General features: G+C 44.0%; 1 protein-coding gene across 1 annotated transcript in view; it reads right to left on the reverse strand.

The window, feature by feature from the left end:
* LOC142579224 (uncharacterized) overlaps positions 1 to 17,088 on the reverse strand; it is a 39,738-nt gene extending 22,650 nt beyond the window's left edge. The window contains exons 1-2 of the mRNA XM_075689217.1: positions 16,876 to 17,088; positions 6,540 to 6,645 (exon numbers count right to left, since the gene is read on the reverse strand). Coding sequence (XP_075545332.1) covers positions 6,540 to 6,645; positions 16,876 to 16,953 — 184 coding nt within the window. The 5' untranslated portion in view covers positions 16,954 to 17,088. The remainder of the gene's footprint in view (positions 1 to 6,539; positions 6,646 to 16,875) is intronic.
* Positions 17,089 to 17,748: the final 660 nt, after the last annotated feature.

The following is a 17,748-nucleotide window of genomic DNA, read 5'->3' on the forward strand; positions in this document are numbered from 1 at the left end:
TGTGCTACTCAAAGAAAACCTAGTGCATATGTTTCCAGTACAATATGGAGTACCTTCCAGTTACTTTTTCGTTACTGAGATTTAATATAATTGTATTTAATTACTTAAGTTGAGAAGTAGTCCTAATTATCGAAATGTCAATGAGGCATTTGTAGACGCCCCCAAATGACAATTAAATGCAGTAATTTCCCTGACATAATTATTGCATATTTTTTTTCTGACTGGTAAAGAAACCCTGCGGAATATGAAAAATACCATATGAGTGCGCTCCCACCCGCATTGTTAAGCAGCGACTTCAAATAAGCTGACTGAAAGCAACTTCTTTGTGTGACACAAACCTGAAGAGACAGCACATCACTTTGATAATGGTACAGAAGGAGCGCCAACAGCAGGTTTCCCGGCTTCACAGCTATTCCGTCCTCTCATTTCTACGTCACACTTATTATCCGTCTCTGAAGACTGATCACACTGATACCAAAAGCCCCTTGATAACGCAGCCGAAGTGCTGCTCTGACCCTGCACGAAGTGCAAAAAGCAACGCAATAAAATAGAATGTTTCAAAATTCCAGCTCTGCTTGCACCGCATCAAAAGAGTGCGCGTGCAGCGACATTTCGTGCCAGAAACTTGCTTTGGACTAAAGGCAAATTAAAGTGATGGTTTTATTTTTCATGAGAGTGTATGCACGCTGCAAAAGTAGGTTTATGGAAAAAATAGTAAAAGTGAAATAAACAGACCAGAAATCAACCCACGTGTAGAGAAAAGGCAAAACCGATGCGTTCAAGAAAGTAAATGTACCACTTGTAACACCTGTGCCATATGGGCACAGAAAATGGCATAAACTTCCTAATGCCTTATTATTTAATGTCATTTGCGTGGTGCCACATGAGCGAAACAAATGGCATTTGCCTTAATGCCATTCGTCAGTGAAGACCAGAACTCATTCAACTGAGAAATGCGTACTCTTGAGGCCATAGCTTGCTCAGTGCGGTTTACTTAAATTATTTGAAACAACGTCCTATTTAGCTGGAAACAAATTTTTCAGGTGTTTAAGCCATGCAGCACACACAAACAAGCACATCAAGTTTTGTATAATGCAAAAAAAAAAAAAAGAAAAAACACGAGAAGAGATGCTGGTGCAAGTGGAGCTGTGTTAAATGTTGGCAACATTCACACAGCAAGACAGCAACAAACTAAAGCTAGCGGCACTATAGTACGCTTAATTCTACATTTCACTAGCCTTGAAGGCAGGTTAAACTTGCAAATGCATGTTTATATTTTTATTGTTACCTTAAAATTTCATGCTTCAGAAAACGCTGTTATCGGCATCATTGGGTCAAACGTCATTAAAATTGGACATGTGGCAGCTCTGCCAAAAAAAAGTGTCATTCAGGAATTCAAGGCCCTAACTACTGAATGCCACTTTCTGTGCCCATGTGGCATGGGTATAAATGTGCCAAATTGGCAACCGGGATGTCAGAAAAGAAGCATCAGCTTTCAGTGCGCCCTTACTATCTGTGTATTCGTAAGCGCTGTTGAACGCCAGCTGCTGCCTAGAGGATGTGTTCGAATAGACTTTCTGCAGATGTGCAGTACTCAGTCCGCTTTATCACATCATTAGTGGCTTTCTTGATGACCAATGTTGGAATTCTACGGCAGACATCCATTATCCTTTCCTTGAGCTCATCTGAAGTCGTCGTCTCGATCATGTAAACACAATCTTTTACCTAACCCCAAAGAAATAAACCGAGTGGGGAGAGGTCAGGTGACCTAGCCGGCCAATTTACAGGCCCATGCCTTCCAATCCATTGCACATGAAAAGTTGCATCCAACCAGTTTTGTGCTCGGCTGCTACTGTGTGCTGGCACCCCACATCTTGCAGATACCACAGAAGTGGAAGACGTGACAGCAGGACTTCGCTAAGGAACTCATCCACCACTCCAAGGATTTCGTTCACGTCACGCTGTTCAGTCAGTCAGTGTGTGATTGAAGAAGTTGGGACCGATTATAACGCCGGCATAAATTCCGCACCACACACTGGACGACCGCTGGAACTGGTGCCGAGTGTGCTTTACCCAGTGTGGATTGGAGTCGCTCCAAGTGTGCATTATGCAAATTTACCTGGCCGTTTCTGCAAAAATTGCTTCATCTGTCCACATGACGTTGCTAAAAAAGTGCGGTGACTCATTGGCTTTTGTGAGGACCCAATTCCAGAAATCTAGAAGATTCTACAGCCGCCCATCTTCGAAGCATTAATGCTGGTTAAGGTGGTGTGGGTGAAAGGCAGTGATTTAGAATCGTCCGAACTGATGACTTGGAAATAAGTACCTGGGCGGCCACGTCCCGCATGCTAGCATGAGGTTTTAAGGCCATAAATGCTAGAACATCTGTGCGTAGGCTAGCACTCAAAATGGAGTCTTCCGCCACTGTTTTTGGAAGTTGCCGGTTTGTCTCATGTTTTTATAATTTCTGATGATCGCCGATGTGTTTGGTCCACTGCCAGGCTTCCATTACATATATACATATATGAGGCCTTCCTCTTGCTGCCATTTGCAGCTCCCAAGGCAAGGATGATCTTTGCCTTCTGCTCATGGGGACATGGGGACGAAGACATGGGGACTGGGACAAAACAAAACGCACCCTTAAGCCTTTGCATTGACATTGTCAATTTGCTTTTGTAGCGATAGGTTCTGCGGCATAAAAAGAAAGGGACCACCCGTGCACTTTATCTATGCTAAGACAACAGATATTACAGCTTGTTCCCAACACAATACGCGATGTGTCACTTCAGCTGGGGCACAGCAGATAAGGCACTGGCTCGATCATGTTTTTCTTTATTTCCTTTATTTTATTCTGGCTGGAGGGAGCCTGTTCAAGGGTGCTACTTTATGATGTGAGTGGGAGCGCAATCACATGGTATTTTTCATATTTCGTGGGGTTTATCAGGCATAAAAAATTGTACCCAATTAGGGTGTCACTGAAAATACTGCAGTTGGACGTCATTTGGGGGTGCCTACAAATTCCTTGGTGACATTTTGATAATTAGGACAGTACTTCACAAGTTAAATAATTAATCACAGTTACCTAATTAAATCTCATTAACAAAAAAGTTACTGGCGGATACTCCACTCTACTGGAAACGATACGCACTAGGCTTTCTTCGAGTAATGCAAGTGCAATTTTTAAAAATCTTAGTGCACAATAGTTGGAACACCCTGTATACACTTGCGACCTCTGCATGCGAGTAGCGATGTTTCCATCTGATAGATGTAAATTATTAGAAGAGTTTTTTTTAATGAATCGTTAGTACTGCTTACTGGAAAGAGAAGTAATACTGAAACACATATAATTCACGTGCATTTCTCACGCCATTGATGAAAGAGTCTGCCGAAAGGGTCACTGAAATCGGCAGGTTTTTTTCACGGCCAAGAAAGCACCCAAAGCAATTTGAAGCCAGGTGAACATACAGCAACATATTCATTCTCAAAGCATAGGCTATCCATATCTTTATAAATTATTGTTAATTGGCTACCTCCTCTCAAAAATATATTAAACTTTTTCCTGTACTTATACATACTTAAGTATATTCTGGATCTAAATGATGTTTACAGTAGAAATGTAAAACAATGTTGAAGTGAGAAAATATGGATGAGGCAGCCGCCGCTGGCGCTTCTAATGCACTTTCCCTCCTATATTCAGGATTTGCAGAAATAAAATGAAAGTATGAATTAAAAGTCGTGCACGTCCGTGCCAACATTGATGCAGTAAGCTATTAGCCACAATGAAATTTTACGTCAAAAGGCATAGGCAACTCAAAAGAAACCTGAAATGATGTGGGTGACAAAACTTTGGTAATGACACTTAAGGAATGGCGGGGGGGAGGGGGGGGGTAGCCTTTGGCATCGCCTGGCCCGAGCGCCCCGGAACACCCCCCGTAGTTGGCACCTATGGGCTTTGCATTGCCTGATGTACTTGGGATGGGATCTGACCGCGACAAAGTACACAGTCTTTCCCTTGATTTTTCTTGTTCCATCATCTAATGAATGATGTATGGTCTCGAATGTAATGCACGTATAGTTACATACCACCACGATAAGCTATGTTTACAGCTGGCTCTGCCACAACACCTATGGCTTCAGTTTGCTGTAGATACAGCCAGTTCGAACCTGCTATCTTTCGGAGCCTAGTAGCACACCCCATTAAGTTGAAGCTGCAAAAAGCTTGGAAAAATGTAGAGATAAGCGGAGTTTCCAGGTAAGCGAAATCACTCAAATAGAAGCTCTCTGGCCACGCATACACCCTGCGGAGCCTTTCCAAAATACGGCTAGTAATATTTTCGGTCACCTTCGCGTGCATCGGCACCAGAGATGCCGGTGTCCACGGCCAACAGCATTACTGGCACTGTGCCAAGACAGCATGCTTTGAAGCCAGTCATTCTGGCATAACCATTTTCAGACATTCAAAAATTGACGCCGCTGCTTTCTGCATTGTAATGAATTCCGGGCAATTTCACTTCGAAAACCGAAACGCCTTCAGACGCCTATGAGTGACACTGCATTTTATGCTTCACTGCGGTGCGAGCATGAAGCGAGCGTCCTTTATCAAGCTGCGATCTCGCTGAAACACTGTGGGCTCGCATGTTCGCTACTTCTGGGTGCAGCGCATCGGCTGATCGCGCCGCGCCTGCTCATAGGTGCCGATGAACTTGCACAAGGTCACAATTCGCACGCTGTGACCATATTGATGCGTCACTGACAGCGTCCTTAACAAGGGAAAAAAATCAAAAGACCAATTTCCAGCCTACCACTGCTGCGTGAGGCCTCAACAAGGAGGCAGCGAGCAGCTCGAGCAAGTGCACGCGGGCGGCGATAGAAAGATAAGCGGGAAGCGCGGCTTTGACACGGCGTCTGGCTCGGCTAGCAAGCTGCCACTGGGTACAACACGAGTGCCTGGGCTAGGCTGCTGACTGCCCCGTTGCCTTAACACGACAGCGTTATGAGGCAGCGTTAGCTTGGGTGTTCCTATCTAAATGCATGTAAATGGAGAATTAGTTTTTCTCGGCAACCACCACCCTAAATTTGAGGAGGTTTGTTTCATTTAAGAGAAAAACTTAACATCTAGTGACTGTTGGCGTCGCATTTTTTTATGTAGATGGTTAATTTCTTATTAAAAATTGTCAAAAATCGAACATTTTCAGAAAACGAAACTATCAAGTTTACAACTCTAACTAACCAAGGAAAAAATGATATCACAATTCTGTGAATTGCATATCATAGTACGTCTAAAGTGGACAAAATTGATTATGTTACACGCGAACATAAAAAAAAATCAGTAATATGGAAATAAAGCTTTTGCAGAACCTTCGTCCACAACGTAACAATTTCACGTATATAAATTGACATATCAAATTTATTCGCTTCGAATGATCTAATGGATGCCGTTTATAGAACCGTGATATCTGTTCTTGATGCAGAGCTATTAATTTATGAACTTTGTGTGTCTATATTTTTTGAACTTCCGAATTATTGAAAATTCTTTTCACATAAATAAGGCCATAAATCGAAATTTTGCTTCCAACAGACACTAGAATTTAACTTTCTCCCTCAAATGGAACAAATCTCATTAAAATCGGTCCAGGGAATATCACAGAAAAGCGTTTTTGCATTTTACATGTATTTAAATATGCCGCGCCGGAGTTGGGGCCGAGCTAAAGGTTCCGCTCAAAGGCCCCGAGTTGTAGAAAATGCGGCGTCGGCGTTTTCGAACCACGCATACCCAACCACGCAGGCCCTCCATGCGCCGCAAGGAAATTACTGAACTAGTTTAATTCCTCACGGTAAAATACAAAGTACAACTTGCACACAACCTACAGACATGATAGCGCGTGATTGTATTTTAATATACGAGAAAAAAATTCTGTTACACGAACACTAAAAAAAGAAACACACACACACACACACACACACACACACACACACACACACACACACACACACACACACAAACCTTTTTTCCAGCATTTGTACTTTTCACAGAATGGCCATGGCATCCCAGAGCTGCGATGCGCCTCCGCCGCATCGCAGCTCTTTCTACCAGAAAGCTCGTCTTTGAGCGTTCGCCGCCCTCGTTTCCCGGTAAACATTACGGTTACATAAGCTGCATTTGCCAGCAACTATGAGGAACAGTCAGGGATCTCTGAACGCCATAAAGGCGAAGCTTAAGCATCTTCCAAATTTTCCCAGGTATTTTCGAAGTCGAGATTTAGATATCCGGAGTCCTGCGCAAGAACTTTTCAGATAAGAAATAAAAACATGGATTAGAACCATGGCCAGAAAAGAAAAGAATTTAAATTTGGCCAGTATTTCGAAATAATAGAGTTCCTGGTAACGAGGGCTTCAATAAATTTGTAGTGCTACCCATAGAAAGAATACTATGGCATGGAGACAAAGGAACTGCCAGCAATGCTGAAATGCCCACGATCTACGTATCTACTTCAAATTCTCAAAAGCTAAACTTCAATGTATTTCATATTTATACTCACACTTCACGGCATCCTGCACCTCTGGGTACCCATCGTACACCTCCAAGATTTTGTCAAAGTTTGCGCAGACTGCTGAGTAGGTCACCAAACCAATTGCAAAACCAATCTGCAATAAAAAATTCCCAGACAAGAATTGAGTCTTTTCAGTACACATTCCCGCTACTAATTATATTAAGCATAGGCGCATTCAGATTCTATGAGCAAGAGGTTGGAATTCGGAAGCATTCTCTGTAGATATTTCAGCAACAATATTACAGTGGGGGGGTGCACAAATATTTGAAACTTTCAAATAACAAATTGAATAGTGTTCTATCCAATTCGAAGACCTAATTGAATAGTCACTATTTGCAAATGCAAATATTTTCATAGTACTTTTAGAATATTTCTAAACATCAACTGCACTAAAATTAAACATAATATTGGAGCAAAAGTATGGTAAATTTTCGCCCCCATGGGCATAGTATAGACAAAACATAAGAACTGGCGTAGTGGAGCAGGCTGCATTGCTTAAGTCCCGAAGTGTAGCAGGGGGGGGGGGGGGGCAGGGGAGTTATGGGGCTTCAGCCCCCACCCCGATATTTTTTCGTGCTGTCATGCATCGCCAGCCAAAACAACCGCCGCCATGGAAATTATTCTGGTCTAGAGTGTCTTTCACACTCGAAAAGACATCTCAGCGTGGACATTGCGAACTAGGGCTGGATTTCGCGGCAACGCCCATGCACCGGGAGTCACATAACGAAAGGAGCCCCATCCAAGCATAAACTTTTCAAGGGCATTTCGATGGCGAGTGGGCTCGTCGCAGCATCTTGCAGAGGCCGCGGAATCTACGGAGCTCATGGATTCCAATTCCAAAACTTTATGGGTATAAGGTTCTATAATGATGCGAAAGGTGCACTGACATTTCCAAAGTCGTTCTTTAGATTTTCAATTCTGGAACTTTGTGGGTTTAATGTTGTTATAAACATTTGACGCCAAAGGTGCATTACGTTTTCTAAAGTCGTACATCCGATCATACAACGAGACAAGCCAAATCAGCGCACTATCAGACAAGTGGACAAAGCACCCAGCGAAGTCTGATGAGACGAAGCATTGTGGTGGTTCATCTGTGCCGTCATGTCACGGAAAAGAACATCAACATATTTTTCACCTGCGCCAAAGCATCCATCTGAAGACACTAAAGCCAGCAAAGGTAACTACGTTCTTATCTATTTTTTTTTCTCCTTTGACTTTTATTCCCGAGGACACACTGAGCCACTTCAATGTTCTTGTTCTCACTACCCGCGGGTTGCCAGAGCCAGCAAGAGCACATGTGTTTTTCTCGAGTTGCCCCGACCACTGCGCGGCGCACTTCTCTGGCCAAGTAAATTTTCGCCTGGCAGAGTTTTGGATGCTTTCTGGCTAGCAGACGTGAAAATGAAACAATGGTCGCTCGCCACCATCACTGTGGCTACTCCACGGATTGCACCGCATTCACTATGAGCGCAACCTCTCCGGAAAGTCTGGTCTCGTCAGTGTAGGATGCCGAACAATGTGCGTATGTTTCTCTGTGGACCAAGCGTCTCACGTTTTGTTCGATATTCCATCGGTAGGTGCCCAAAGTAGGCATTTGATCGTGGCCAACATGCTTTCCTTTGCGTTTTTTCAATTCGGTGCCTCTACCCACAAAAGAAAACAGACATTGTTGCGGTGCAGCGAATTGTCGCATCGTGAAAGCTCGATTTTGTTACTTCTTTTACGGAAAGTAAAGGGCCACGGGACGCTTCAGTTGCCAGAAACTCATTATATTATTGCAATAGCAATTATGTGGACACTCTAGGCGCGTTCCTGCCATCACCCTCATGTCCTGTATAAAGTCCAAGGGCGATAACATCATGACCGCGCGCCGCATGCTGTATGTGCGAGTGAAAGCGTACGGGGGGGGGGGGGGGGCATGGGTGAGCCGACAATGGTGGCTCAGTCTTGTGTGCGCAGGGGAGAAAAGCGGGGACGAAGCGTGCAGTCTTCCGTCGCCCGCGATTATCAGGGGGAGTGGAGGGAGGGGCGGGGTGGGCCTTATGATTCTGTGATTTCACGACATGTTTATTTGCCTTGTTTGAAGCATTATAGACAGCGACTTTTTCTTAGATGCCTAGATTTATTGGAGACCTTTAAGTATATGCAATTTTCTTGTTGTGAGGTTTTGTGTATACGTACAGCGAACTTTGTTTCCAGTGACACTCTTTTGCCCTTTATCAAGCTGCATCTTCGCATTTCTAATGTACGAGGGCAAGTCAAATGAAAGTGAGCCAACCCAGCCTGCGCAATGGTCCGGTTCATTATCTGCGAGGCATTCGCTTAGCGCACAGGCATCTCTCAATTACAAAAGTGACATGCAGGTGTGAGGATAAATGTTCTTTAATGCTCTCATACACTGGGTTGAACATAGTTGCGTGACATAATGGACGCTTCAAAAGTTGAACAGCGTGGCATCGTGAGGTTTTTGACAGCTGAACGTGTTTCCCAAAAAGGAATTATTTGCCGTATGGCTGCCTTTTACGTTGAACATAGCATCTCATTGGCCACTGTGGAGAATTGGAGCAAACGGTTCAAAGAAGGACGTGAAAGTTGCAAAGACGATCCAAGACCGGGCCAAAGCCACCGTGCAATCACCCCCATCATAATTCCAGAGGTTGATGAGCTGATTAGACAAGAACGGAGGATGAGCACAGATAAACTGGCAGAGTGTGTGAACATCAGTCATGGCTTGGTTCATACCATAATTCACGAACATCTTGGTTACTGGCTCTTGTGTGCGCAATGGATGCCCAAGATTTTGAACCACCGCCAGAAAATGGAGAAGTTTGGTGCTGCCTTGACTCATCTGATCTGGTAACACAATAAGGGTAACGAGTTCTTGTCTGCAACTGTGGCCGCGGACGAATCATGGTGCCACTACTACGAGCTTGAAACACGATGGCAAAGCTTACATTGTAAACATTCGAATTCACCACCCCAAAGAAAGCAAAGGCCTTCACTTTCGCCGGAAAGGTTTTGTTGAGTTTTTTTTTTTTTTTTTTTCTATCGTCAGGGGCCATTACTGATCGAATTTGCTAAACCTAGAGAATATCAATCATTTCTGGTATTCTGAAGTGCCGGATTGGCTGCGTGTTGCAATCAAGATCAAACGACATGGAAAATTGACTAATGGGGTCATCTTGCTCCATGACAATGCCCGTCAAAACGTAGCTGATGTGGTCAACACAGCGAAGTTCAAGCGGGAAACGATGCAACATCCGCCATACAGCCCTGACTTGTCTTGGGACTTCGACATTTTGGGGCAATTGAAAAAACAGCTCAAGGGAACCTGATTCGTGTTGAACGACGACATGAAAGAGTCAGTTACAGATTTCTTGGAGCAGCAACCCAAGGAGCTTTACGAGACGGGAATCATACGGCTCGTTAGTCGGTGGGACAAATGTCTAAATGCTCATGGAGGCTAGTTTTAAATAAAGTGCCCCGTTTGTCATATATTCGCACTGGCTCACTGTCATTTGCCTCGCCTTCATATATTTTGCAGAACTGCTGCTTTTTATGTGTGCTCTCTGTTGAGACTATAATTTCAGCGCAATTACTCACAATACACGACCGGTGATAGCTGATCCTGCGCAATACGTTGGAACAAAGGGCAACGCCATTGAGATTTTCCCCTGGCCGTTGCATATGTACAAAAACGTAAACAAGGTTCTTGAATGACAGTTTCATTAAAATATTCGTCAACTTGTTCATTTAATGGGCTTTACATTTTTCATATCAGCGGCGTGCACTATTTTGCTGGTTTCAAACTGATATAGTTCTAAAGTTCGTGTGATATTTTCTTTACTTATTAAATAGACAAAAAACATGGAAGCATTGATATGAGTTATTTCAAGCACAATTTTTGGGACATACGAGCATATTCTCTTATGAAAAATTACATATTTTGCTTGTCTTGACAGTGCGTAGTGCTCAAGAATTTGTTTGCAGCAACTTTGGCGCTGGCAATGCAGTTATTGCATGTATTTGATCGCTCGAGAAATTCCATAAGGAGCAGACCGAGCTGCAACGTGAGCCTCCCCGCCCCCAAAAGAAGTTTCTGGCTACGCCCCCCAATGCTTAAGTGGCCATACTTTACAGGCTACACAGCGATCATTTGCACACTCTGAAGAGCCCTGTGCATGTAAAGAAACTACTTGTTTGCTCCTAATGCTCCATTTGTGCTTTTAATAAACAATGCTTCATAACGTACTATGTAATGACAGAAACTTGCTAACTTTAATACTAGAATGCTAACATTGTTTTATACTAATTGTGATAATGGCTGTTCATTATTCAAAAGCTATTCGATATTCAATTCACTTCTGTCACTATTAGATTTGTATTAAATTCAGTCTCAAAAGTCCCTATTCACACACCTCTATTACAGAGCTTACAGCCAGCAGTAGCATCTGTCATCATCATCATCATCAGCCTGGTTACGCCCCCTGCAGGACAAAGGCCTCTCCCATACTTCAACTACCCCGGTCATGCACTAATCGTGGCCATTTTATCCCTGCAAACTTCTTAATGTCATCCACCCATCGAACTTTCTGTCACCCCCCGCTACGCTTCCCTTCCCTTGGAATCCAGTCGATAACCCTTAATGACCATCGGTTATCTTCCCTCCTCATTACATGTCTTGCCCATGCCCCCCCCCCCCCATTTTTTTTCTTGATTTCAACTAAGATGTCATTAACCCGCGTTTGCTCCCTCACCCAATCTGCTCTTTTCTTATCCCTTAACGTTACTCCCATCATTCTTCTTTCCATAGCTAGCTGCGTCGTCCTCAATTTAAGTAGAACCCTTTTCGTAAGCCTCTAGGTTTCTGCCCCATACGCGAGTACTGGTAAGACACAGCTGTTATGCATTTTTCTCTTGAGGGATAGTGGTAACCTGCTGTTCATGATGTGAGAATGCCTGCCGAACGCACCCCAGCCCATTCTTATTCTTCTGGTTATTTCAGTCTCATGATCCGGATCTGTGGTCACTACCTGCCCTAAGTAGATGTATTCCCTTACCACTTCCAGTGCCTCGCTACCTATCGTAAACTGCTGTTCTCTTCAGAGACTGTTAAACATTACTTTAGTTTTCTGCAGATTAATTTTCAGAACTACCCTTCTGCTTTGCCTCTCCAGGTCAGTGAGCATGCATTGCAATTGGTCTCCTGAGTTACTAAGCAAGGCAATATCATCAGCGAATCGCAAGTTGCTAAGGTATTCTCCATTAACTTTTATCCCCAATTCTTCCCACTCCAGGTCTCTGAATACCTCCTGTAAACACACTGTGAATAGCATTGGAGAGATCGTATCTCCCTATCTGACACCTTTCTTTATTGGGATTTTGTTGCTTTCTTTATGGAGGACTACGGTGGCTGTAGAGCCGCTATAGATGTATTTCAGTATTCTTACATATGGTTCATCTACACCCCGATTCTGTAAAGCCTCCATGACTGCTGAGGTGTCGACTGAATCAAACGCTTTTCGTAATCAATGAAAGCTATATGTAAGGGTTGGTTATATTCCGCATATTTCTCTATCACCTGATTGATAGTGTGAATATGATCTATTGTTGAGTAGCCTTTACGGAATCCTGCCTGGTCCTTTGCTTGACAGAAGTCTAAGGTGTTCCTGATTCTATTACCGATTACTTTGTAGGCAACGGACAGTAAGCTGATTGGTCTATAATTTCTCAAGTCTTTGGCGTCCCCTTTCTTATTGATTAGGATTATGTTAGCGTTCTTCCAAGATTCTGGTACGCTTGAGGTCCTGAGGCATTGTTTATATAGGGTGGCCAGTCTTTCTAGAACAATGTTCCCACCATCCTTCAACAAATCTGCTGTTACCTGATCCTCCTCAGATGCCTTCCCCCTTTGCATAGCTCCCAAGGCGTTACTATAGAGATTTATACAATATCAGTGGTACCCAAGGATACCACTGATACTGTATAAATCTCTATAGAACTCATCAGCCACTTGAACTATCTTATCCATATTAGTAACGATATTGCCGGCTTTGTCTCTTAACGCATACATCTGATTTTTGCCTATTCCTAGTTTCTTCTTCACTGCTTTTAGGCTTCCTCCGTTCTTGAGAGCATGCTCAATTCTATCCATATTATAGTTTCTTATGTCAGCTGTCTTACGCTTGTTGATTAACTTAGAAAGTTCTGCCAGTTCTATTCTAGCTGTAGGGTTAGAGGCTTTCATACATTGGTGTTTCTTGATCAGATCTTTCGTCTCCTGCGATAGCTTACTGGTATCCTGTCTAATGAAGTTACCACCAACTTCTATTGCACATTCCTTAACGATGCCCATAAGATTGTCGTTCATTGCTTCAACACTAAGGTCCTCTTCCTGAGTTAAAGCCGAATACCTGTTCTGTAGCTTGATCCGGAATTCCTCTAGTTTCCCTCTTACCGCTAACTCATTGATTGGCTTCTTATGTACCAGTTTCTTCAGTTCCCTCCTCAAGTCTAGGCTAATTCGAGTTCTTACCATCCTATGGTCACTGCAGCGCACCTTGCGAGCACGTTCACATCTTGTATGATGCCAGGGTTAGCGCAGAGTATGAAGTCTATTTCATTTCTAGTCTTGCCATTTGGTCTCCTCCACGTCCACTTTCGGCTAACCCACTTGCGGAAGAAGGTATTCATTATCCGCATATCATTCTGTTCTGCAAATTTTACTAATAACTCTCCCCTGCTATTCCTAGAGCCTATGCCGTATTCCCCCACTGACTTGTCTCCAGCCTGCTTCTTGCCTACCTTGGCATTGAAGTTGCCCATCAATATAGTGTATTTTGTTTTGACTTTACCCATCGCCGATACCACGTCTTCATAAAAGCTTTCGACTTCCTGGTCATCATGACTGGATGTAGGGGCGTAGACCTGTACAACCTTCAATTTGTACCTCTTATTAAGTTTCACAACAAGGTCTGCCACCCTCTCGTTAATGCTATAGAATTCCTGTATGTTACCTGCTATATTCTTATTAATCAGGAATCCCGACTCCTAGTTCTCGTCTCTCCGCTAGGCCCGGTAGCACAGTACGTGCCCGCGTTTTAGATGTGTATATGCTTCTTTTGTCCTCCTAACCTCACTGAGCCCTATTATATCCCATTTACTACCCTCTAATTCCTCCAATAACACTGCTAGACTCGCGTCACTAGATAACGTTCTAACGTTAAATGTTGCCAGGTTCAGATTCCAATGGCGGCCTGTCCTTCTGTGCTTCTGGTTCTAGTTCTGTGCTTCTGGTCCTTCCGTGCTTCTGGAAGCTTCTGTGCTTTCTGGTTAATAGCTACTGATGTATCAGTGAGATTAGGCGCCGCAAGAGGTGCATGCTCCATCTATGCTCTGAAGAAATTTACTGCATGAGTTGTACAGTGCAGCAGCATGCCTCTCATGCAGATTGGCACATTCGATCGCATGCTCTAGGTACGGAAACACCTCCCCTTTCTTCCTTCGCAAGTAACCCCACTTCGCATAATCTTATATCCATACGGGCTAGCATATTTGTTTATCCACAATTTAAATATTCATTTGCCTGCAATAGAGTCTGCTAAGCCAACTGGAAGCGGCATGCTAATAAAAAGGTTACTCAGCAACAATAATCACATGCTGCAACATTAGTGCCTTGCAATAAAAAGCTAACAACAAAATTATTTACTATTTGTTGCATTCGCTTACAGTGCAGGAGGTGCACAGAGTCAATAACCAATTCAATTTCATGTCACAAAGCTGAAGCAGAACGCTGTGGACTAACCATGACCACTTGGGGCCTTTAATCCGTGTGCAAGGCTAAGTTCACAGGAGTTTACGCATTCTAAGGCTATTGAAATTTAGCTACCTAGGCTGGAAATCAAATGAGCACCCCTGTGTAACCCGAGGAAGCTACAAGGACCGTTTCCAAAGTGGGCAAAATGCGAACAGGAGAGAATGCACAGACGCAAAAAGTGATGGTGCGACAAGCTCAGAATAAGCCAACTAATCTGCACAGTCATAAGAGCTGCATCACAATTTGCCTTCTGTAACAACCTGACACAACTAAGTCACTTCACCAGTTTAAAAGAAGTACTCATGTAATTGTGGAGTATGCTAAAGCTAGCTCGCATGCAAATAAAAAATACTGGTTTGATGAAGTACTTGCATTCACCTTTTCAGTACCTTTGTTTTCTGTGAATCACTTCAATACAAACTTTCAATCCAGGTTTTTCTATGGCTCTCTTTGCAAACATAAGGGGGGGGAGGGGGAATAAAATGAGAGCCCCTTAACTCACAGGCTGCTGCAGATAATTGGAACTCTTTCATGGAAGCAGCTCCAAAGAGGCCTGATAAAAAATACAGAGCTGTTTCTACTTTGGAACCCATAACATGAGACCTGTTGAATACCACCACCATGGTAATTCTATGTCTACTGCATGATGGACTTTCCCAGAGATCTCTGCCAGGGTCTTTGATTAGCCAACTACAGATTATGCCCTACAAATTTTCTAATCTTATTAGCTGTTAATCCACTGCCACTGTCAACTGTTTTCTTTCCCTTAGCACCAATTCTGCTGCTCTCATAGGGCACCAGCTATGTGTTCTATGCATTATATTAACTCGTCAACTCTGCTTGTTCATCTTAATATCACCTGTAGCATCTGTCTATGCTGACTCTCTAATTCATACTGCAGCTTTATAATTACACCACTGATTATCAATGCCACTTCCTCTTGTGCAGTCCTTAGCTTCACAAGTTTCTTTTCTTTATCATACATGTTTCTACTCCATGAGTTAGTTCTGGCAGGATGCATCAATTACATGCTATTCGAGAACAGTGGCCATACAATGCTGTTCACAACTTCAGAAGTCCTGCCACATGTGTGGTCTACTGCGATTACTATGCACAGATAAACAAACGAGCTCCTTGACAGCGTCAAGATGCTGACTGCCAAGCACTACTGATTGATACACAGGTGGGTGAAACACAACATGCTGGTGGAATGTAACACACAAACACCACTGCACACACAAACAAATACTAAGGAAATCTACAAAAGACCTTACATGAAGTTTTTGTAGCCACATAAGGCCCTTGTTTTCATGTTATTTTCTGTGCATCACACGCAAAGCAGTAAAACATTAATAGCTAAGTTGGTGCCATAAAAAAAAAAAGTAAAAGATTGCTCTGAGAAACAAGCTTTTTCTCATACGCGAAGTGCTTGATGTTTCTCGGAAGTGAAGCATAGCACAGTACAAGGCTTGTGAGTAGAAAATCGCGTATCAGCCAAGTGAACGCGCTGAAAACCAGCCTGCACGCAACCGTGCGCAATACTTCGAAGGGTAAGAGTCACGGATGGGGTTGAATCAACGCCCTCCACAAATAGGTTGATCGCTTTAACTGGACAGCACATACGCTCTAAAACTGTGCGGTTCGTATATCTCAGGGCACTAGTGACAGTTTGGAGCAGATTGGACGACGAAGCGACAACGTCGTTTCTCGGCCAGCGCCCATAGTGCGCGCGTGCCGCGCCTCCCGAAGCTCGGTTTACCAGACAAGAAAGGCTAGGCGCGACGAGCCGGATGGAGCAGCGTGCTCCGCCTCGTGAAAATCGTTGCACGCCGTTGCGCAACCACTTGTGGCGGCCTTCAACTGCAGACTGGCGAGCAGAGAGAGCGGTACAGTGGGAGCGCTTGCAATACGCTGCAAAGTTCGAAATGCTCAGAACGTGCATAGCTGTTAGGAGACGCCGGGATGAACGCCGCCAAGAACTAGGAATGCGAACGACGCTAGCTGCGGTGTGTTCCTTGTGGATACAAGGCAAGCGAGTGCATTAAGGCGCGATTATCTAAAGAAAACATGGAGGCTGCACGTAGCGCGTGCCGAGACAGACTGAGAAAGGAGGAAACACCAAAACATCAACCGTAAATACGCAGAGCACTCCGCGCGCTGCTGCGGTTCACCCGGCAGCGTGGCAAATACATGTTTACACTGAGGAGCGAGAGGCGTCAGGTTGCGTCCAAGGCAACGCCTACAATGTTTACGCTCACACTACAATGCCAGATTACTGGGCGCATTTAAGAACGAGGAGGCGTTTCCCGCCACGGCGTAATCACGTCGGAGGCTAACATGTTTATCAGTGATATAAACTTTGACAAAATGGCGGGAGAAATAAACCTTTTTTTTTCAAGGCAGTACAGCTCCAACAGCCGACATACAAGATGGAGGCTGCTGCACCTCCGCATACTGCTGCGACGCTCCCGAAGCGCACTTAACGCAGAATGCACGACAGCCACTCACCACACTCAGAATTGCCAGCACTTTGGTGCCAGTCTTGACAGTCATACAGCCGCAGCAGCAATGGGTAAAGTAAGCCATGATGAATAGTTGGTCCGGTTGCTAGTTTCTCGACAATTTCAACTGGCGAACTCAAACCAAAACACTGGTTTGCACACGTGCGGCAACAGCTACGCCCCGTCCTCTCTGCGACAGACAACCATAGACAACACGGTCAAGGAGAGCGCGGGGAACGGGGAGAGGAAAACAAATATTTTTCATAGCGTGATGTAAACGTACAAGATTGAGTTTAAGTATAGCTGCGCGCCCTCTAGAGAAAGGAGACGCAAGAAACAACATACAACGCAGTATGGAGCCTCCGTGATTGCCGTCGCAGCCATAAAGGCTTGGTGGAAGGAAACTCTTTTCTCCATGCATAAAGGATCAACCAAAGCGCACTATTTTCCTTCAATAATCAACATTTACCTTCTCAAACGTGCCCATAACGACAGAATCGCGTAATGGTCACAAAGATATATTTGTGCTTTTTCTTAATGCGAATCATTCTTCGCCGTGCCAACACAGTTTTTGGCGAGGATCTAATACGGGTATCATACGGCGTACATTTGATCCGGATGGAATTTCTCGGTCGTGATTGGCTCGTTCGCGCAGCTTGACGCGAAGATGTCGAAGATAGTGCAGTAACAAAGAAAAAATGAAGAAAAGAAGAGAAAAGGGAAAACAAGTCAGTAAAAAGAAAGAAACCGTTGTTTCGGTAGTCATAGTACATTACTTCTGCCCGATTTAAATTAGAACCTTTATGCCCCAAAAGAAAGTGCGTAGAATTGCATTACACGTCATCTCACCATTGCTGTCTTTGCATCAAAGGCCGGGCAT

Source organism: Dermacentor variabilis, chromosome 4 (genome assembly GCF_050947875.1).
Source record: "Dermacentor variabilis isolate Ectoservices chromosome 4, ASM5094787v1, whole genome shotgun sequence".
Lineage (NCBI taxonomy): Eukaryota > Metazoa > Arthropoda > Arachnida > Ixodida > Ixodidae > Dermacentor > Dermacentor variabilis.